Raw genomic sequence first — 22,745 nt, 5'->3', positions numbered from 1 at the left:
CTTTGTCATGAAGTATCTTATTTATCAATCAGTTTTGAAAGATATTTTTCCAGGACACATCAATCTAGGTTGAAGGTTGTTTTCTTTAGAATTTGATATACTTCACTCCAAGCTCTCCTTGACCTGCGGATTTGTGCTGAGAAGTCAGGAGTGATTCTGATGGGCTTTCCTTTATAGGTGATTTTTTTCTTTTCTCTAACAAATTGTAAGATTCTATTCTTGTGTTGAATATCTGGAATCTCAGCCATGCCAGTAGATTTTTCTTTTTATCATGGCTAACTGGAGTTTTACATGCCTCCCTTATCTGTATGTCAGATTCTTTCCCTCTACCAGGGAAGTTTTCTGCCATGAAGTCTGAAGTTTTTTTTAAATAACATTTGTGGTATCTCATTGTGCCTTTCATTGACTCCAATCAAGCTTAAGTTATTCACCTTGCTTCATGTAGCAGTTGCTAGGTTGATTTCTTCTGGTGCCTTGCTATTTTTAAGGAATCTTTCTTCACGTGATTGTTAACCGCAAGCCTGTCTTTTGTATCTGAGATCCTGTCCTCACACTGGCCTAATCTGCTGCAGATACTTTCACTGGAATTTCATTCTCCTGGATATCTGACTGAATCTGCCTATGGATTACATTTCTTCCCTATGCTAAGCATTCATGGCTTCCAAAATTTTCTTAAGCTTCTCTATTTTTTTTGTCTATATCTGCTCTAGAGTCACTATGTATGGTTTTTATTATGGAATTACCTCTGTAGTTATCGGAGAAATTAATTCTGATTTGATTTTTTGCCCAAGCCTCATCCAATTGCTTTGTTGTTACCACCTTGGAGAGGGCAGGTGGGTTGTTTTCTGACTGTCCCACCTCACTGCCTGCTTAGTTCGCCTTTGGTGAACTGAATGTCTGCGGTTACATCTTCTTTAAGTGCCTTCCCATTTTCTTTATTATTTTAGTTTAATTCCTGGGGTGATGCTTGTAAACTGCCCATGTTGGCTTGCTTTATTACCAGATTTAGAACCCTTAGGAAATGACTTTTCTCTTTTTAATAAGATTCATTCTTATTGGAGTGAAGAAATTTCACTGTGGCTTTGATTTGCATTTTTTGATATGGATCTTTTTTTATATTTATTAGTCATGTGCATGCCATTTTTTTGAGAAATACTTATTTAGTTCCAGTACCCCTTTTAAAATCAGAACTAATTTTTTTACTACTGAGTATTGGAGATTCCTCATAGCTGCAATATATTATCCCTTGTCACCTGTAGTTTATAAATTTTTATCCCAGTTTGAGGTTGTCTGTTCACTATTGGTTTTTCCCTTTTCTCTGAAGAAGCTTTTTAGTTTGATCTAATCCCACCATCTCTGTTTGCTTTTGTTTCCTTAGCTTTCAAATTTTGCCTTTCCCATTCCTGCCCATTCCAGACTCTCTTCTTATTGAGCTTCTTAAAAACACCTTATCAGTGAGAAAGTCCAGGCATTGCAAGGTTAAGGAAATTAATACGAGCCTTAACGTTGGGACTTCAACTCAGACTTCTCGTACTTCACGCACATGTGGAAGACGGAGAATGTGGAGGCAGCAGTCGGTTTTCACGCTTTTCTAATGGGCAGATCCAACCTGGTCTTTGTTCTATCAGTCTCAGGCACACGTGGAACCGCTAGACATTTTCCTCTTCCATATCTTTGCATGCTTGGCTTTTTCATTCTGAACTCTGATGATGTCTGAAGTGCTTATATTTATACATCAAATTAGTGACGCCATGGAAATAGTTATCTGGTCAAAGAGCAATGTAGATAATCCCTTGAAGGTATTTTTTTAGGTTTGTCTGATATTTTAGTAAACCTTGAGTAGAGAGGACAGTCTCTGTAATGTGTGCAGACCTCAGGAAATCAAATGAAGCCTATGGAGAAAACACTGCTATGCTCCAAAGGAATTCTGGTTGCATGCTCCCAAGACTGGAGGCTACAGCAGTAGCTCTCTCCTGATGCCAACAGGCTCACGCCTCTTGTGGATTTGGGAGTTGTCAGGCCTTAAAGTTGCATGAGCCAATTCTTTCAAATAAATAATCTTTCTCAGAGAGAGAGAGAGAGAGAGACAGAGAGAGAGAGAGACAGAGAGAGAGAGAGAGACAGAGACAGAGAGGGAGAGAGAGAGAGAGAGAGATCCAATAAGAAGGCTAATTTTGTTTCTCTGAAGAAGCTTAACTAAATCGACATATCTGCATATTTCCCTTCTTGGGCACACTGTGCATACTACACAGACTCATGTACTGATTGACTCACTGTTCAAGTATGTTTGGAAGAACCATTTTCCTGAGTGTTTCTGAGGTCACTCTTCAGTAGGATATTAAGAAGTGTCATTAGGAATGGTGTTGTCTCTGTGATTCAAAAGAAAATAGAAATTAGCAGGTTCTAATAAAAGAACAGAATTTTCAACTCCAGGATTTCTTGGATCATTTAGCAGACGTGTGTGTGTTGTGAATGTTAAAGAAAAAGATATGAATAATTTTGCCAAAATATTTTGCCATGACAACTTTTTTCCTACCAAGAGTGCTAGGTATCTGGAGTTCCTCCTAATGTACTTCAGGAAACACCGTGGCAGACCTGAGTTTAGGACTCTAGTGTTTATCTCCCTCATCTGCATGCTCCGACAGTGTTCAAGGGTCCACCAGAGATGACCAACATGAGGTACCCCACTGTGTAGGAGTTGCCATTTTCTCTCTAGGAGCCAGCTTTACTGTGACCATCCTGGGTTGTATTACCCGTCTCCAGGAGCTTTGTACTCAGTTTCTTTTGATCCGTGGGTACAACATGAAGAGAAAGAAGAGCAGGGAAAACAGATAACCAGGCACGTGTTCCTCGCTTCCTCTCTGCTGCACTGAGAACAAGGCAGGCACTGTTCTACACAGTGTTGGCAGGTGCATTTCCTTCCTGAAGAACATGACATTCAGATGATCCATTTGGGCATCTCTTTCCTGACCTCCCAAGACTTTCTGGGCTTGTAAATAACTCTATCTCCATTGTCTGCCTCTGTAGACACAGGGTTGTAGAGGGATTTCTGCCTTATATAACCCTAGAGTGTTGCCCCCGAACCCTGCAAAACCTTTGTAAGTATTTCATCACCAACACTCTCTTCTTTACATATTCCAGTGCTCCAGGCACCCAAACTGAACTGATGATTATCTCTTGAAACTTGTCCTTATTCTTAGTGGCATTCATAGAACTTTAGCAATTACACTGAGCCCTAAACACTTAATTGCCATTCTAAGATAATGGAAATAGACTGTGACTTGTTAGGAGCACCTGGCTTCCAAGTGCAATTATGCCATTTTTAGATCTGTGTTATCTTGGGCAATTTACTTGATTTCTCTGTTCTTTCCATAAAATGATTACATCATATTCACTGCTTGGAACTGTTTTGAGGGTGAACATGATTGTTTAGAACAAGAGTAGCATAATTTTCCCCATGAGTGGTGGTCTCTTAAATTTATTTTATCTTTTAATCTTGTAAGCCCTCAAATTCTAATATGAAAATAGAATCATACCGCTCCTCTGTTTAATGGCATAAGCTGTTCACAATCTATGAGGAGGTGTAACAGCATTGGCAGAGAGTACAAAGTCTTTAGGGGTATGGTCCTGGTCCTGCACTAAAAATATTATTAGAGTTTCTTGTATACTGACCAATGTTATAAATGAAATTATTAACTTTTGTAGATAAAATAAAAATTACCATAAAATTAATGGTTTACTCTCTGTATGAGAAATTACTTGATATAAAAGCCATAATGATAATAACAGCAACTGAACGGTTGAATGCCTAATTGTACAAGTTGCTAGTGAGTTAAATCGTTAAATGCATTATTTCATTTAGCCCCCTTAGCAACTTTCTGAGTTAAGAAGGTACTAAAAGGAGCTTGTTTTATACAATTGATCCAAATTTATGACTAGAGGTCAGTTCCATTAAAAGGCACCAAAATATGTGACTTCATTTCATCACAAAACAAAGAAAAATATTATATTGACTTAAAGTTCAATAAAACCTTTGTGTCACAGAGTTAATGGAATAAGAACTGAGGACAAATTTCTATTTTATTATTTTATTTTACGTTTTGGGCTTCTCAGGCTCTATCTCACTAAAGAGCTAAGGGGATAAAGTTCTTGGTTTAATAGAATTGTAAATAAAACATTACTAGCTCCTGTAGAACTCTGTCCTCTGATGCACCTTATGGTAAGGATTTATCTTCTATTAAATTCTGTATGATGTTCCTTTCTCCTCCGAATCTGCACAAATCCAGCTAACTTACTCTTTATGACCCAATGCTGCTTCTGTGGTTTCACCCCATAGCCTCGCCCCGTACATGTCTCATCCTCCCCCTAACTTTTACAGCCTTTACGATCTGTACAACTCACTTTTGTGTTTCAGTTATAGTGCTTCATAATGTTATCCACTGCCAAACAAATCTGACAAATCTACCGAGGCAACAACCATCCTGTACAACTCTGCAGTGCTGTTTCTACCTAAGCAAAGCACAGAGGCTTCCCTTTGCTGGTGCGGTAGCTCCTTACCAAGAGCCTCAAAGACAGAAGGCACAGGTACAAACTGTTTAAGTCCTGCCGCACATTTAGCAAGTGAGGCATGGTAATCCCAGGAAGTCAGTTGATTGCTGAGGACTGGTGAACTGATTACTGCATAATTTAACTACTTCCTTCTGCATCCGTGACTCAGTCATTCTCTGCCAGTCTGGTATAATATTCCTGACTCTCACAGACAGGTTAAAGGAGGAGAGTTTACTGTGCCTCACAGATTCAGGGATTTCAGTGGCTGGCTGGCTCCAACGCAGGACCATCGGCAGAAGGACGTGGTGGTGCAGGGGTGCTTGCTTCATGGTGTCTGGGAAGAGCTGAGGGAATGAGCACTGGGAGCAACAGAGCCCCACGAGCTCCCCAGTGACTGCCCCCTCATCCTGGGCCTCTACATCCAGCCATGACCATCAGAGGAGGGTTGAGCACTGCTGAGTTATAGTGCTTCTGTGATCATCCAGGAGTTTCTTAATCCAGTCACTGGACAACCAAGAAGAATTCGTGCAAGAGGACTTTAGGGAACAGTTTTTCTGTCTTTCTGGGGGCTGAGGTCTGGCTAACCTGAGACTATCTGTTTGATTGCTTGGGGTTGTGTCATGGCAAAGGAGTCTGGGTCTTTCCTGAGAGATGCAGAACTTGGGGTGGGAGGTGAGAGAACATGCTGACCCACATTTGATGGTAAATGGCACTCACGTGAAGGGCTACACCCAGCCACAGTGTTAACACCACAGAGCACCGCTTGGATCGGGAGGCACCCCACACACCCTACTTCAGTATATAATCCATGGATCACAACGAATGGCCCTGTGAGCATCTGCGCTTTTTATCCTTGGTCATAATTAATCTGTATGGAAGTTTAAGAAGTTTTGAAACACTATGGGAATTAGTGCTATTTTTGTTAGGTCTTTTCTTAAGTTAATTCTCCTCAAACTATTCCAAAATTAAATATAAATTGATAACAATGACAAATGCAATTCCTTGAAGCAATTATGTAGATGAGATCTATTTAAAGTTACAATAGTCAATATTTTTTCTAACCAAATATACTGTAAACAATATACTAGGAGTCAAAAGAAACAGTGATTTAATAAATAGCCAGTCTCTTTATACTGAAATGTTCAAAACAATGAAAACTTTATTGCAGTATACAAAGCTTGTTATGAGAGAGAACAGTAAAAACCCAAAGAAAGTGCAACATAAAACTTCAGCACACTAATAAATGTTCTGAGATAAGAAATACAGTGATATTTCCCAGAATAGAATGTGCATAGTGAAAAAACAATTTTTTAAAGTTCTATGAAGGCATAAAGAAGACTTTCCGGGGCTTTTCAGATGTATAGGGTGCTGTTGCCCATGGAAGGTTCATGAATTTTTAGAATTTTACTTATGAAGTTCCAAATTGTTTCCAAACTCTTGGAGCCTGTATATAAATCACACGCTTTAAAAACATTAAAATGAAAATATGTTTAAGTGTCTACAATTTGACTTGTGTTCTTTGTTCTTCAAGTCCAATAATTTGTTTCAGTGCTACATTTAGGTTTCTCCTTTTTGCATAAAGCCATTTTCTTGCAACTTAGCCGTAAGGAAGTTCCAGACCAAAATAGTGCATCAGGAGGACTGGCATAATCAGCTTCACTAAAAACAGCTTGATTAATACTAAATATGTCCTAGTTCCTAATCAATTATGCTAATGCAGTCGGAGGCGGCACATCTGCCAGCCCTGACAAAGCCCATGATCTCAGCGTCCTCGCCTGAGTTGTGGACTTCTCGCCAGCTGCTCCAGGCTCTCAGCTTCGGCCTGAGCACTCTGCCTAGTGCCACACTAAGAGCAGAGAGAGTTCAACAAAGACTCCTAATCCTGAAATGCTGCCTTTGGAGTCACTGAGGCATGGTACTGAATTCTAGAATGGAAGGGCAGGTATAATCATCCCATCAACACCACGCCCCAGCCTAAGCACCCAGCCTAATAAATGGCACATCCTTTTCCAGGTGACAGTTAACATGCAAAATCTTTGCTGCTGGGTGTTTTACAAGCTCTGCATGCAGGAGACAAACTGAATACTCCGACTAGCAGTCTGCCTCATGTTGGACTTTGGGATCTTTGATTTATGTTCATTTCGCTGGAATCCAATGAAACTTACAGTTGTGGGATATTATTTACTGGCTTGCCCTGATGCCGTGAACATGTGGACAGGGAGATAGTTGCTCGGCAATTTTATGTCACATGAACTGTTAAAGCCCAAATGTCAAAAGGACTATAACTCTTATAATTCTCTCTCTCTCTTTCTCTCTCTCTCTCTCTCTCTCTCTTTTATCTTTTTTGGATTGAGTTCTGTTAGATTTGTTCTAAACTACTTGCTCAATCTTTAGTTAATGACATGGGATAGTAGCCATCCATGAGACTGCTCACAGTTTTTGTTGCTGCCTTCATTATAGACTGTTAAATTTGAAACTAGTTAAGACCTTTCGAAATATTTAACTCAATTCCAAGTGCATTACAGAGACGATAAAACTGAATATGTGTCCTGCTTAAAAACATGAATGGCAAGTGTGTAAAGTGAAACTCATTTGTAGCTCAGAGAGAAATATTTAAATAAGTTTAATTGTAGGAGGTAAATCTTTAAACGGTTTAAATTATCTACCAAGTAAGTTTTTGGGTCACCAAGTCCATGGAATAAATGTGCGCCCACCACAGATTTTTATGTTGGATGCTGACTCTTCACGTGAATGGCGTGGGAGACGGAGCCATGAAAGAACTGATTCAGACTGAATGAGGTTACGAGGGTAGAGCCCTGGTCCACGGAGCTGTTCCCTGCTAAGATCTCCTGGACTTTCCCTGATCTCCACCACGTGAGGAATGAATAGTAAGACGGCAACATGGCAGGAAGTCCCCTTCAGAACCTGGCCAAGAATTATCCTGGTTTTGAACTTCCAGCTTCCGATGCTGTGAGAAACATACCACATTGTTTAAGCACCTCACGTGGGGAAACTTATGACCACCGGAGACGACTCAGAGAACAAGCAGATTGGGAACCTGAGCAATCCTGCATCAAGAGAAAGTTTTCTTTGAGTAATCTGCTTGCATGGGAACAGTGTCTGGAGCCAAGGGAGTGCATGGGTGAAGTGCGGGAGTTGGGTATGGAGGGGCAGCACTGAGGTTTGCTTTCCCTAAGACATTCGCATGGGCACAAATATCACATAAATAAGGGAAAGACCTGTGTGTGCAAATGAGGTGCACCAGGGATTGGAAGGAACAAAAGTCACACACCTGGGGCTACATCTATACCATCCTGTAAATATTCAAAAGGCAGTGTCTTCAGAGTCTTCAAGAAGATGCTCATCACCTTTACCACAGTGCCAAGACACCAAAGAAGAGTATTCTTTCTTTCTTGCCTATAAGAATGCAGTGCTGACCAGAGTTCCATGGAGTATTTATTTCAAATTTACAACCAACAGTTCATTCAAGTGGTGCAAATGACTAGGCCAAAGAAGTTCACCTACTGTAACAGGTTGCTATAATTTAGAAGCAAATGGTGACACAGTCCTCCAGACTTAGAAGGGACTGTGACCTGGGGAAGACCTCTGTTTTTATTCTTGGATTTATTATCTGTGCTTTTATATGTGAACTGAGTCCGGGCATGGTAGGAAATGTTTATTAATCTCTACATTTCCATACTTTTGAAAGTGTCTGTGTTATAACCGATGTCCTTCAGAAGTCTCATGTGTTTGAAGGTGACCGGGCTGAGGTGCTGTCTTCATCAATGAATTGGCCCATTTCATGGGTTCATGTTGACTGTGCCTTGCATAGTAGAGCATAGCCAGAAGGGCAAGTTCCTGCAGGGTGACCTGAAGGGGGCACCTGGTGCTGCAGTCCTCCCTTTGCCCCGTTTCCTGACTGCTGGGTGAGCAGCCTTCTCTACCCTTTCCACCAGGCACGTCTGCTGTCCCAGACCGACTCCCCCTGAAGCTGGGTCCAATCAGCCTCTGCTCCTTTATGCTGAGGGTGGTGAGTGTTTCTCCCAGTGATGAGAAAATGACTAAGACAGTCTGACATGGGCCCTGGTCACGGTATAACTAATTACAGCTCACGGAATGAAAGAATAAGACTTAAAGAAAGGACTTCAAATTTCTGATAAAACTCATCCTCATTGCATTGACTTCCTTTTACTTTTCTGTTCTTGAAACATCTTTTGAAGAACTACTTTGCAGTAATAGCATCTGCTACTAATCATACATAAGCACTTAAAGACTGTATATAAATGCATGGAATGTACATATATATGCCATACAGCCAGTGAGTGTCATACTCACAGGTCATGGCTATTCATATTCCATACTAGAGAGGATAACACTCACAACACTACACCTATGTAACTTCTAAATTTAGAACATTTGTAAAAGGTGAGATTGGACTCAAAACCAGAAACTCTAGTGCCAGAGTCTTCACGTAAAAAAAAACCTGACTGAGTTGTGGTAAAACTGCAGAGTTACAAGGCATATCCTGTGTATTAGTCTCTACATTTTCTGGTTTGACTTCCAGGACTGTAAGTCAGTGTCCTTCTAGAAGACAAAAGTCCCCAATATCAAACCTTCAGGGAAATTTTTTTCCTTTTCTAAAAAGGAACAAATTAGAACTCCAGGAAAAGTAAATTTGTATTTTACATATAACTAGCCTATGCAAAACTATTTTATTTTAAAACTTTTGTTATTGTTTTATTGAGTTCTACATTCTAACTTGTCTACAGTAGAAAATTATGCAAAGAAACATACTCACCCTCCAGAGTAGGTGTGGTAGGAGCAGGTCCTGAAGCCTGTGGGGCTGGCGCTGGAGGGGGTATAGCTGGGCTTTGTCCTGCACAGGTGATGCAAGGGTAGGTTAACAAACGGAACCTCCACAACAGAAACAGCCAGCACCATCGCTTGCATGCATAATTCACAGTCCTGAGTAGGCACTAAGAATATTACGCAATAAGAACACTGCGATTGATTGAGATCTTTAAAGTGACATTTTCACAGATTGTTATCTTTAGAGCTGTTTCTGAAATATGTCATTTTCCAGAGATGTCTATTGCATCAAGCATCTCCACTGGATTTATTAACTGAGAGTGTATGTGTGAAGGGATAAAGCAATTTATTTTCAATATGTACTTTAAATTACAGAAACTAAAATCACAGAACCTGAGAGGAACTCTAATGTAGTGAAAAATCATCAATTTTTTCATTTAACAAAAAAATCTCAAATGAAATAGTAAGGCAATAAAAGAAAGCTGAAATTCATAGGCCTCTTTTGATAGTGAACAGGTACATTTTCTCCTGCCAAAATGAAGGACCTGTAGCTAAGTAAATAATGAGCCAAAGGGAAATAGATTCAGTTTTACAAATGCTTGAAAGCTTCCCTCCAGTCTCTGGGCTTATTATCAACTGTAGAAAAGAAAAAAGAGAAGAAAAGCCTAGAAACATTTCCAACCACTTCTTCCCCCAAGTGACATCTTTAATTAGCCAATACAATTCGGGCCACGCAAACGTTAACCATTATGTGTTCTCTTGTGAAACTCTTGAAAAATGTTTTATCATTAATTTCCATTCCCTAACTCCTGCTGGATTTTTTTTTTTCAAATCCGGGAATCGTCGTGGGCATGTGTACCTTTTAAAACCTCCTGACAACTAGATATTATCAAATGTCAGCAGACCTGCCTACTTACTGGAAATTTGTCTTTTTTTAGAATCCTTGAGAAATTCTTCAAAATTGGTTCTGTGAGCCAAATTAGGCTTAGCAAGCGGAGCAATCAGTGTGGTGCACGCCACTTTCTGGGCTGAGCCTTGGTGTTAAGTAGGCTTAGGCTTTGGGGGCAGAATTTTCCTGTAGCCGCTGGCCCCACAAAGAGGGAGTCAGGAGCATGGCCAGGCATGCATGAAGCGAAGCGCATAGCTGCACACCACACAGCTGTGGAGAAAAACATAAACCTTATCGTGACTGCCATTTCTTAAGGGAACAAAGACAGAGTGGGCAGGAGCATCACAGACAAGGTCTTTGTCTCTGAGTCAGGCGAAGGGAAGGAAGGCAGGGACAGGGGATCAAACCAGCATGCCTAGAGGTGCTTGGCATGCTGCAGAGGAGCTCCGGCAGCTTGTGGGCACGGAGAGCAGACACAACCAGGACCAGACATTCAACTGCTCACAAGTAGAGCAGGATTTGCACCCAGGCTCTAGCCCTGCTCCCTTATTGTCTTCCATGGGAATCCATGACTGTGGCTAAGGGAACAGAGGGGAAAGGTGGCTTTGTCCCTAAGTGTCCACCTTCATTGTGACCAAAAGGATACATCCTGGGGAAGACCTGTTCCTCTGCCTCGCTCAAGAGGTGTTCTGAAGATTTCCAAAACGGACTGTTCAGAGCTGGGAAAATGGACAAGGGAAGGACACAGGGCCAGGAGGGGGCACGGGGATCCACAATGACCAAGACATATCACACTGCCACCAAGTCCCCCAGGGAACCTAACACATTCTGCAACCATGACACTGTGTAGTTTTTAAAACCGAGAGAAAATCTACCTTTAAGAAAAAGTGAGTTAACTGATGAAGTCTTTAAGCACAAAGGGTCATCAATATAAATCAGTCATTTCTAAACGCCAATGCTTTCCAAAATGTCTTCGGATATATTGGTGCCTGTTAGATGTAAACTGATTTCTATCCTATCCCATACATTTTACATTAGTAGTGGATGCATAACCATAATGTCCTATACCCTTGATCAGCTCTTCTGAAATATATTGCAAAATATAGAGGAATTCCTAAGGAATTAAACAAATCTCTCACTGTGAAATGTTTTTAAATTCACCTGAAGGGATTATAGTCTTGATTTTATTGTGAGCAAAGCTTTACCAGCACTGGAGAACCATGAAACTATTAATACATTATGAGAAATCTGTGGCAATCTATAAATACTACTGCTGTTTTAATAACTTGCCTATATTTCGGACTAAATTCACATCTTCCCACTTCAATTTTTGTCATAGAATTACAAATGCCTTATATGAATTCAAAAGATCAAATTGGTATAAGCTTTTGTAATGATTTCACATCCTCCATTTCCAACCGAACCTTGTTTTCAGAAGTTCCCAGTGTGTTGGCTAAAATGGGTTTATAGACAGATCACCATATTACAGTGTGACAAAGGGAAGTAACACATGCAGGGGAGATGTTGTAGAGTGATCCTGGGGGAGACTAAACACCTAAAGAAGTAGGGTGTTGGTCATGCCTGTCATCCCCACCCTCTGGAAAGCTGAGGCAGGAGAATCACCAGTTTGAGTCCCACTTAGATTACAGGCTACTTAGCAACTAAGAGAAATTGCAACTGAGAGATGTAGCTTAGTGCAAAGGCCCTGAGTTCAACCCTAAGTGCTACAAACACAAACCAACAAAGGGAGCTGAAAGGAGCTCTGCAGGTGAAGAAGGGGGGACTGGGAGAGGGATCCCTGCTAGAGGCCATCAGGTGAGGAAAGGCTGGTGCCACAGCAGGCAGAACTCCGCGACCAACGGCTGCTCCTGCAGCATGGAGTGCGGTACCTCATTCATGTCCGAAATTCCACATAGTGATAATCAGCGTTATTCTGCTCTTCCAGGTGGGAAGTAGGGATGAGATAGAGATCAGGGGAACCCATGGCTTCCTGCTGTACAGCGACAGAGGGAGAGGCCACTGGCAGGGGATCACAACTGAGGATGAGCTTTTGCTGCATCATCAGGCACCAAAGCGAGTCCAGCAGGTCGTTCTTACCATGACGTGTCCGTTCAGTGCAGGCCCACAGAAAGTCCCTGTTAGACTCAGGAAAAGTCAGAGAACCCTGACATGGGAGGCCGTTTGCTACAGCAAATGGACAAAGACACTGCACATTGGTTATGACAGTCCTTACTGAGTGACAATATGTAAGATGCTATGTTTCCAGCTCAGTCTTCAAATGAAAGCAAGGTTAACCAGCACAGAGACAGGATGACAGGGCTCCATTGAACAGAGACTCCGAAAATCTGATGTCTCGGAGCTTCAGCCTGGGACTTCACAAAATGAGAAGCGCTTTTGAGCAGGGTGATGAGCCTTAAGAGACACGGTACCTGACTCACAGTAGATACTCAGGATATTAATTCCTTTCCCCATAATGCGTTTACAATTTAAATCCCACCTAATTACACAGGAGGATTTGAAGCCGTCTTTTGAAGTAAGAAAACAAAAACAAAGATAAAATTGAACATGACATAAACAGCAGAATTCATTTATGGGAAAGAGGCTTATAATTTTATTAGGAACATATTCCTCTGGAATTCCTGAGAGTTGTTGCTCTCCGATGGCCAGGTTGTTGAAATTTGCATCTACATCTAAAGGGACCCTCATTTTACAAGCTGTTACCTGGAAATCTCCTGGCATTCATCTGTAGTGAGCTGGCTATCATTTTGTTTCTTGAGTGACTTGGTTAGCTTCTTTCTGTGACACTGGAATGGCATGTTTGTAAGCCTCCAATATTTTATTATTTTGCATTTTTTCAAATAAGTCAATTTGGTTGTGTTTGCTTTATTCAAATTCAGTAGGGAAAAGTATACAGCATGCCTGCACTCTAATCATCTAAGTGACTGACATTTTCTTTGCTAAAATGATGAAGATTACTCAGAGTCTCAAGTTAAGTATGATACTGTGAGCTGAATTAAGATTGTATGAGGGGGGAAAAATGATTCCTAAGGTTTAGTCTACGTAGTTCCTTTATGAATGAGATTCCCAGTTGAAAGCCATTTCTAGACCACTCCAGCCTTCTCCCTTCATTTTTGAAAATGGAAATAAGCTTCCAGGAAAGTTTATAAAGTGACCTTCCAGAACTACAGGTAGTGAATTCAAATAGATGATCAATTAAAATCAAGTGATAGTTGGGGATTTAGCTCAGCGGCATAAGTGCCTGCCTGGCAAGTGTGAGGTCGAGAATTTGATCTCCCATTCAAAATATAAATAAATAAAATCCAGTGGTAACACAATGGATTGATTCACAGTGCACTTTGTTTTTTTTTTTTTTATTTAAAGAAAAGGAAACGAAAAAAAAATACATGGAGATTTAAAAAAAAGGGTAGGAATAATACTAAATTACAGACAAACAAAAGGTAAGAAATTGCCAGTTGATAAGTTACAAATTGTCATCTTCGAAATGGCTGTTCAGGTTATAGAATTAAAGTATATAGAATGACATTCAAAAAAATGACCCTACAAACCATTCTGCTCTATGGCCGAACAAAAGCTCCGTAATATGATTATCAGTCCCACCTATTTGTTTTACATCTCTAAGAGGATAAGGTTAACCATATCAAAACAGAACAGAACATTTAAAAAAAATAAAAAAACAATTTAAAGAAATACAGATTTCAAAGCAAGTCCACTGGAGATCTATCTTATCTAACTGTCTCTAGCTTCTTACAAATAGTTGTCCCTAACTTCACCCACTTTCTATACTTATTGCATATTATAGAACTAATCAAATCATTACAGGATGATGGAGTCTTTTTAGGTCCTCAAGTTCCAAATTAGGGAAGACAATACCAACTACCATCGCATCTCTCATTCCCTTTGTGATAGCCGTCCCCATCTCTGCATATGCTGAAGTTGAGCTGAAGAAACCAGTCCAGAGTCATTTTAATCAGCAAGCAATAGATTGCTAGAATTTATATTATAATGCTACAAAATAAGCCTCGGGTTTTTCAGGTCTCTTCCTCAGAGTATTTGTTCCTATCCTCTCTGTATTATAGGGAAAGCCAAGTCATAACAAGACAACGAAACAATTTCCTAGATAAACATGCAATGGATAGGACTTATAAAACTATAATATAAATGATCTTCCGTAGCTACTATGTTTTCTCTTGTTATTTTCAATAGATTTGTCGACAACACTGGCTTATTATAGTTAAACATACTATCACCTATTTTTATAAAAACTTATCTTTGACTGCATTGTAGTATTTGAGAGCTGTTACTGATTCATACCAGTATGGATATCCTTTACATCTTGTCATGCTCAGAGTAGTTTCCTCTACTTTTAGGGTTGATTCTAACACGCATACCGATTTCAAATAGGATCAGTCAAGGGCAACCAATAGTCTTATGATTCAGATACAATTAAGATCAGTCATAGTAAGACAATGTAAGTAATACAGAATTTCAGCCTAAGTCAATAGGAAAGTAAGGATAGTTACCGTGGTATAACCTGCTATTTTTGGTTCTAGAGGTCTGTGTCCTCAAATCTGATATGAGTGGACAGACCAGAACAAATTTAATTCAATCTAAATATGGCACTAGGACTACTGTGTCTTTTAAATCGTTATACACCATTAGCAATGACCTCTGCTTTTTTTTTTTAAATATAGTTTCAGAGCTGTCTCTACTAAAGACTAGCTTACCGTCTCTGCCTCATGTCTGCTACTCCACTTTTCTGCTATAATTTGTCCACCTTATTCCCTCATTCCATGGTCTGCCCCGTTCACTGAGGCTTCTCTGCCACTGTAGCTGTAATCCTGATATCTCTTCCTCTCTTTCTCTGTAATGTCCTTCAGCGCTCTCTGTAGGGTTGGATTGGTGGCCACGAACTCCCACAGTTCCTCCTTGTCTTGAAAGTATCTTATTTCTTCATTAATTTTTAGAGAGAGTTTTGACGGATATATGAACTTAGGTTGCATATTTTTTTCCTTCAGGACTTGGAATATTTCTCCCCACTCCCTTCTTGACTTAAGAGTTTGTGTTGATAAGTCTGCTGTTATTTTGATAGATTTCCCGTTATAGGTAACCTGCATCCTTTCTCTGGCTGCTTTTAATATTCTGGTTTTTTGGTGGATTTCTGGGATCTCGATTATTATATGCCTAGGCGTAGATCTGTTTTGGTTGTAGGTAGCTGGCGTTCTGTATGCTTCTTTTATCTGGATATCATTTCTTTTTGCTATACGTGGGAAATTTTGCTTTAATATCTCTGTGAATATTTTTTGTATTTCATTTTTGGATGTTCCTGCTTCCTCACTCACATTCTTTATCCTTAGGTTATGTATCTTTTTATCATCTTCCAGTTTTAGAATTGCTTCTTTCTGGTTCCTTGTTATTTTTAAGAGGCTTTTTCTTTCACGTTCATAAGCCCTAAATCTCTCTTCAAGTTTCAGAAGGTTGTCTTTAGTTTCTGTCAAGGCATTTTGCCAATATTCAATGGAGTTCTTAGTTTCCTGATATTCTCTTTGGATCTGTTTCATGTATTCTAAGTTATGCTTAAATTCTTCTTCAGATGCTTCTCTTTCTTTTCTGATTTCCTCAGTTCTTCCATCTGTGTTCTCTTGGGCGGGGCTTGTCATTTCTTTAATTAATCTCTTTATATCTTGCCTCACTTGGATCAGGAGTACATCTTTAAATTCCTCTATGAGATCATGTAAGTACTTTTTAATTTCGGCTGATGCTGTGTCGAGTAGAGGATGGTTACTGTGCTTGTTCTCTTCAGTGTTTAGTTCTCTTGGGTTTAATTTCTCCTGTTGAACAGCTGGAGATTTTTTTTATTTTTATCTCTTGTCATGTTTCTGGTTTCTTTCAGACTGTCCTGGAGTTCTCTGGCCCTCTCCGAATTGCTTAGGGCCTTTCAGAAGCGTGCTGGCTTGAGTTTTTGCTGTCCTCCCCAATTTGCTGTTATCTGGGGTAGGCTGGGATGTAGGGGCGGTACAGTCTAGTCTCTAGCCTCTGTGTCAGTTAGTTCATAAATTAGGCTGTACTTTCTGGTTGTCACTGAGTTGTGACTATTTTGTATCTGCTTATTGGGCCCCAAGCAGAGGCTTGGTTTAGCCCCAGTAGCTCCTGCCAGTTCTCTTTGAATCAGAAGCAGCTGAGTAATGGCACAGGATTCTGCCCAGGTCCCAGCCGTTCTCTTCCAAACCTCTCTGTGATAGGAGCACCAGAAAAGCAGATCTGCCCAAAACCAAGATGGCTCCCACTAAGTTCTCTGTGTGGAGCTGAAGCCAGCAAGTAATCAGGCTCTGCCAGGACTCAAGATGTCTTCCACCAGCCCTCCCTACAGGGGGACCTGGTGATGTCACCAAGCTGCGGTTTCTGCCGCCAGGCTAATATGTCTGCACCAGACTCTGTGTTATTGATTTCCCCGTGGTGGCGGGCCAGCTGTTCTCTGGCCAAACCCAGCAGCCGCGGGGTTTTCTGTACTCACCAGAGTCTGGTGCAAGTCCTCGTTCCGGGACTGCCGCACACCAAGCTGTCCACTTTTCCCCCACTCACGGCTCAGCGCTGACCGGTCAGATTTCTGTGCACCGTTTAGATTTGAATTGCCAGAGCTTTGTACATCCGCTCTGGTGCATCGGTGCAGAACTGGCTGCTACTTGGAGTCTCGATCTGGGTCTCAGTTTCCCGCGGTCCCCAAAAGCAACTCAGCTTTTCGTGCTGGGTCCACGAGTCTGTTTGTTGATTTAAGGGCGCGGGATTTGCAGCCTCCAGTCTCAGCACGACTTTAAATCCTCCAGCTGTACTGTCTTGGTTAATAAGAATCGCTATCGATTTGTCTGGTCCTCTCCATGCTGTCTTTTTTTAGCTTTGAGTTTGAATTCTCTGGAGAGACTCTTCGCTCGATCCCCTAGCTCGCCGCCATTTTCCCACAGTGCACTTTGAAGTAGGCCCAGTGGAACATTTCAGTGACTTTGATGTGGCAAGTGAAGAAAATAAATAAAGGATAACTTTCACGATTCAACTTGAGCATCTTGGAATAAATAAACATAATACCACGATAAGGGTGGTAGGTTTTTCCATTTATCCAGCTACTCGTTAATCAACTAATTGCTCAGTCATTAACTCAGTTTTGCTAGTAGAAGGGCACTGAAGGTGAATCAATGGTCATTGTATTGGATAGTTCCACTATTATACCTTATGTGAAGTTAATTCTCAAGATTCTTTTGTGCTTCTATGAAAGTTTGAAGCAAATGGATTATTTAATATAAATTGGACACATGACCCTACTATAAGGTGTTTAAAACACCAAAGCTTCCCCTTCCTACATCAAAGAGCATCCTGCAGGCCAAGATGATTCTAGTAGGACAGTTTCTTTGCATTTTGATAAAAATATTCTCTAATATTTTCTTATGTTATGTTATATTTGGGTATTCACTTTGATGGAAAGCAAGGGAGAGTAGCCAAATACATATTTCATGCTTCCTTTTGATTAAAAATGATAAAGGTAATATTAGTGTTTTTCCTTCTTCATTTTCAATTTATGAAGTAGAAATAATGTTCCATGGAACAGCCAAACTGAGAAAGGAAATAAGATAGATTCAAGATTATCTCATTGTTTAATTTATCTGTACCTTGTTTATGACAGAACACTGATGTCCAGCTGCACTAAAATAGCAGCCCTGATCATAGTTCAGGGGTGTGAAACAAACTTCAAATCAGCTCCATGGTACCTTAAGGTTTTAGATGGTTAAAAAAGTGTCTCCAGAATATAAATAGCTAAAACAAGGTCATACATTGAGACCAGACTCAATTTAAGATTAAAGTTATTGTTCCCTTCTTTGTACTTTTCTGCGTTAAAATAAATGACAGTCATTTTAGCTGTTACCATAAGTGGCTCATTACCCCTGAGTAAAGCACCTTCTTGTGTGTGCTGGTGGTCATGCTGTCTTTAACCCTGGACGCTGCCCTGATATGAGGTCACTCACTGGAGAGCTTCAATATCGAAAGGCCTCACTCCTTGCTGCTGGGCTCCAGCTGAACTGGTGTTTGGGATACATGCGAAAACCCGAATTAACATGTTTTCTAAAGGAGACTTTCTTAGTTATCCAAACATTTCCTTTTTTATCCTCATAGCAAAACATATTTTCATGTAAAAGGAAAGAGAGGGGAAAATCAAATACAGATAAACAGGTAAATATAGATTGTGTTTTTCTTTTACTACAAAGACAGAGGGAAAGAAGATCAATGAGGCAAATTAGATCCACTGCAGCTTAGTTCAGTTAATAATAATAGTATTAGCTGTGACAGTGCACTGTGGGGCCTCAAACTTGGGAGGGGGACAGGGGAACTCAAAAGGAAGGGACGGTATGTGGGCAAGCAGTCCACTGGGTGTGACACTTGCAGACTGAAAGCTCCAAGCAGCAAGACCTGGGGATCACCCCCTGGGTGTGTTGCAACCTCAAGACCTGGGGATCACCCCCTGGGTATGTTTCAACCTCAAGAATTATTCTGTTCCTAAAAAGTATTCTCATTTCAGAAGAGTCCATGGTGGTCACCAAGAAACCGAAAGCAAACAGTTAGATGACTCCCGATTCACCGGGCTGGCATTGCAAGAAGTCCTGAGAACACAGATCCCTAGGGCAACGCTGTTGACGTAGCAGTGTGCTTGCTGTCTTGGTGCCTCTGTCTATTTTATAAATAGCATAAAGGTGACAGGGAAAAAATAAACTGTAGTATGAAATTTACAATAATGCTAAAATGTTTAAATTAGCAACAAAAATTATGTTACTGTTGTTTTATGTAAATACTATCTTGCTATATTGTTTTATTTGCCTGTTTTCTGAGATATTGAATGAATAACTTGTAGGTTAAAACTGTTCCACAGAAAATATTTGATATATGAAAATTCATGTAAATTTTTAATTACTTAGTTGCATTGATTTAGAAATGGAAGATTTCCAGGGAAATCATGGAACAGTAAAATTCTGGGGTAAAATCTCTAGTTTCATTTATAATTCTAGGCACATCCCTTCACCCTCCCATGTGCTAGTATTCGGACTGACTAAAGCAAAATCAGCTGTTATTCATTTAATATAATTGATCACCCTTCTCAATAGAGAAATTATGAATCCTGGCAAGGCTGCACTTATAACCTGGAATTCTGGAATCTGGGTCCATTTGATGCGTGACACCTTGTAGATCTACACATAGCTGCTCAGGCCACCTATGGAGCATGACTTCTCCAAACTATCACTCAGTTTTAGCGATGTACTCCAAAACTGAAAAGCAAATTGACCCTAATTATCGATCATTGGGAATGAGAGCGCTAATGGAAGATGAAGAAATAAAAAAAAGCTGGCCCCCAGAGGCAAAGGAATTATATTTAGAAAATGTATTAAAATAACGGAGAAGAACAAATTCACTTCTTCCAGGGTGGGAGGCTGGACCTTGTCACCCGCTGTCAAAGTGAGGACAGGAAATAGCACTTCCTCCCGTCTCCTGCCTTTTCTGGTTGCTTGGCTTCAGGATTCCACCAGAGAAGCTGTTGACAGAGAGCAGCTGGCACCACTGATTGCTAAATCAATTCCCAAACTACCAGAATCTGTTGTTTTCATTTCCAATCATTTCAAGACCCATCAGTAACCTCACAGACAAACCCCTCTGTGTTCTCCTTCACCACAATGCATTGTCACTCCAGACACAAAGAATAAAGTTTCAGCATCTAACTGTGCTGCCGGGTGCTTCTTTATCAAGTCTATGGTTAGCTGCATGGGAACCTAAGGAGTTTACAAGATTCCTTCAACAATCCAGGTGGCCAGCAATGTGTGTCTTGGGTGAGGAATCGCAGTCTCTCTGCTTGCAGTTTCTGTGTCAGGCACCTCTGACCATCAACAGAGGCAGCGCTGTGCTAACAGCTTGGCCTCCTCTACCAGGTGCAATGGTGAGATTGCCTTGTCCTCATCAAATGTAAATTAGAGGAGACAGAGGTTGTGCATTTGTTTTAAACTGTACCATTTAGGAAACTTGGTGAAGAAAAAGCAAAGGGAAAACTACAGGGCACTGACATCAGAACACCCCCCAGCTAAGAAACACACTTAGCATTTACCATAAGTTCTGCAAAAGTGTGCAGCTATGTGGGCATTTTCTAAAACTTCCTCCTAAGTTCAGTTCCTGAATGTCTTGAATGGAGTTATCAACCACTTAGCGCAGCTTTAAGAGAATAAAACACTTGGGTCCATGCCGAGTTCAATGCTGGCCCTGGCCAGCCCACAGCACCCAGAGCCCCTTCTCTCCTCTGGCCTCCTCTCTGTGAGCACCCAAAGCTCTGTAAAGGCGACACGGGTGAAGGTCACGCTGACTCCCGAGTCTCCCTGCAACTGTCATCCTACCATGCAAAGCAAAGCTCTTTGTAAACTTCCTTTCTTATCATCCAGCTCAAGGAAACAGGATTTTAAACAACAACATTCCGTCTGAAAACAGGGTTGCTTCTCTTCATCTTATTCTTATAAAACAAAATCAGTTTTCTGGTTTTTAGCCACTACGTTAAACTATTTCCATAGCACCAAGGGACTTGGCAAAAGGATGGCAAGATTGTTGCAATCCACTCTCTCTTTCAACTTCACCTGCAGAAAAAGTTTTGTCTCTGACACAGACACATGCAAATATTCTGTACTCACACTTGATGCAAAGAAACTTGAGGGACTAAAGCAGAGCCAAAGAGCTAATCAGAAAAGAACCTCCTAGCACTAGGGTTTACTTCAAGGGGCGAAGACGATCTTGAAGCTTTGTGTTAGCAGAGAATTTTCTACAGGAGGCCTTAATAAAGATGATAAAAACTTTGTATCTTTCAACTACAGATATGTGAAAAAAGAACCTAACTATTTCACAGATAAAGAACGAAAGGGGAATATGTCAATAATTGTAATTTAATAGGCTTAACCCTATAATTAAATCCATGAACATTTCCTCACATGAATGACCACTTTGGAAATCAGCCAATCTCTTTTCTGTTTTAAATTGTGTATAATTGATATTACTTTGTCATTTAAAGCAATGCACTGTTCATTCACTCTCTGTCAGGAGGTTGTTTATAATGATATAAAAATCATATCGCTCTGGGAGGAAATCATTATCAATATAACCTTGTTATGAATTATAGAAAATAGGAAAGGTTTCTATCTCATGCAGCCATCACAGGAGAGAATACTAAATCAGTGATTTGCTTTTTACAGTGTTTCCTATGGCACGGTGGTATTTTTTTGGGGTCTATTTTCATTCAGTTTCTAAGATCTCCAATGTTAAAAGTAGTGTTGCCTATGAAGCCAGTGCTTATTATGTGAACACCGGGCAGTAACAATGCCAAGTCGCTTGGAGGCCACACTTCTTCCCTCAGGAAACCAGCGTATCAATCACGAAACAGAAACACCGGGCAGGAGAGAGTAGCAGACATCGCTGAGCCAGACCATAAACAATGAAGTGTAAGTGGCAAAGGGCAGAAGCCAAAGAAAATAGGATTTTATTTTTAAGAGAACAGTGGTGTGGACCGCACCTGCACAGTGTGATATTTTGTTCAGCTTTTCCCTGGATTGGTTTCACTTGGTAATTACAAGTTTAAGAAGATTCCAGTTTTATAATTATCTTTTCCTCCTGGACAAAAAATTAACGACCCTAACGGGAAAAATTACTAAGTTAGTGTAGACCATTAGCAGCAACCACCAGAAAGCCAAGAATTGCTGACACTGATAGAACCAGGCTTGGTGAGGCTGTCCTAGTGCTCGGCTCTCTCCTCTCAACCTTCACAGTGAGTGTAATCCACGTCAGATGACTTAGTGCTAACAGGGTATCTCCTCATTGTCCTCCTCCGCACTGCACTTTGGTCACGACCACTGGCTGGACTGTTAACCTCCTGCTCTGAAGCTCCTCTTCTGATCCCCAGCATAGTGCGTACTAGAGATCCAGGGACCGCAAGCAGGTGATTAGTAGGGCAACTCTGAACACACCAACCTGGAAGCTGACAAGGTTATAATATGCAAAAAAATTGCCTTCAAAAACAAGATAATTATGACAATAACGCTGGAATATCATTTTTATGTCTTAAACAGATTTTATAAAGCTGAAATGTATTACGCTAGATAGTTCTAGAATTATCCGCAACTATTGACTAATGTCTCAGTCTACAACCAGGAACACCAGTGATAGACTCACAAAATTCATTACAGCTGCGCTCTTTTACTAACAGAAAGACCTCATGCAAGAAAAGGGCATGGAAGAAGAATATGTATTTATTAAACATGTCTGCTCTAAAAGTAGTTGCATTGAAACACTTCCAGGACTTGTTTATTATTTCCATATTTAAAACAAGGGCACTTTAAGAAAAGCAAGTAGAGCTTTGTGCCTGTTTGCATGGTTAGAATGAGCTTGAGGCTGTCGGTGTTTTAGCCACTGTATCACAGGC

The 22,745-nt window shown here is 40.6% G+C and overlaps 1 protein-coding gene and 1 long non-coding RNA gene across 20 annotated transcripts in view; one reads left to right on the top strand and one right to left on the bottom strand.

Annotated features, from left to right (window-relative positions):
* Positions 1-22,745, bottom strand: part of Trdn (triadin) — a 319,660-nt gene that overhangs the window by 178,486 nt on the left and 118,429 nt on the right. For all 19 annotated transcript variants that reach the window (XM_063235062.1, XM_063235064.1, XM_063235065.1 and 16 more), the window contains exon 10: positions 9,347-9,424. In XM_063235062.1, coding sequence (XP_063091132.1) covers positions 9,347-9,424 — 78 coding nt within the window. The remainder of the gene's footprint in view (positions 1-9,346; positions 9,425-22,745) is intronic.
* Positions 1-22,745, top strand: part of LOC134472771 (uncharacterized) — a 33,747-nt gene that overhangs the window by 8,401 nt on the left and 2,601 nt on the right. The gene's annotated exons all lie outside the window — the stretch shown is intronic.

The sequence above is a fragment of the Cavia porcellus genome, unplaced genomic scaffold, assembly GCF_034190915.1.
Source record: "Cavia porcellus strain 051 isolate PalLab524CR breed Dunkin Hartley unplaced genomic scaffold, mCavPor4.1 scaffold_24, whole genome shotgun sequence".
Classification (NCBI taxonomy): Eukaryota; Metazoa; Chordata; class Mammalia; order Rodentia; family Caviidae; genus Cavia; species Cavia porcellus.
This window is presented reverse-complemented; position numbering and strand designations above follow the sequence as displayed.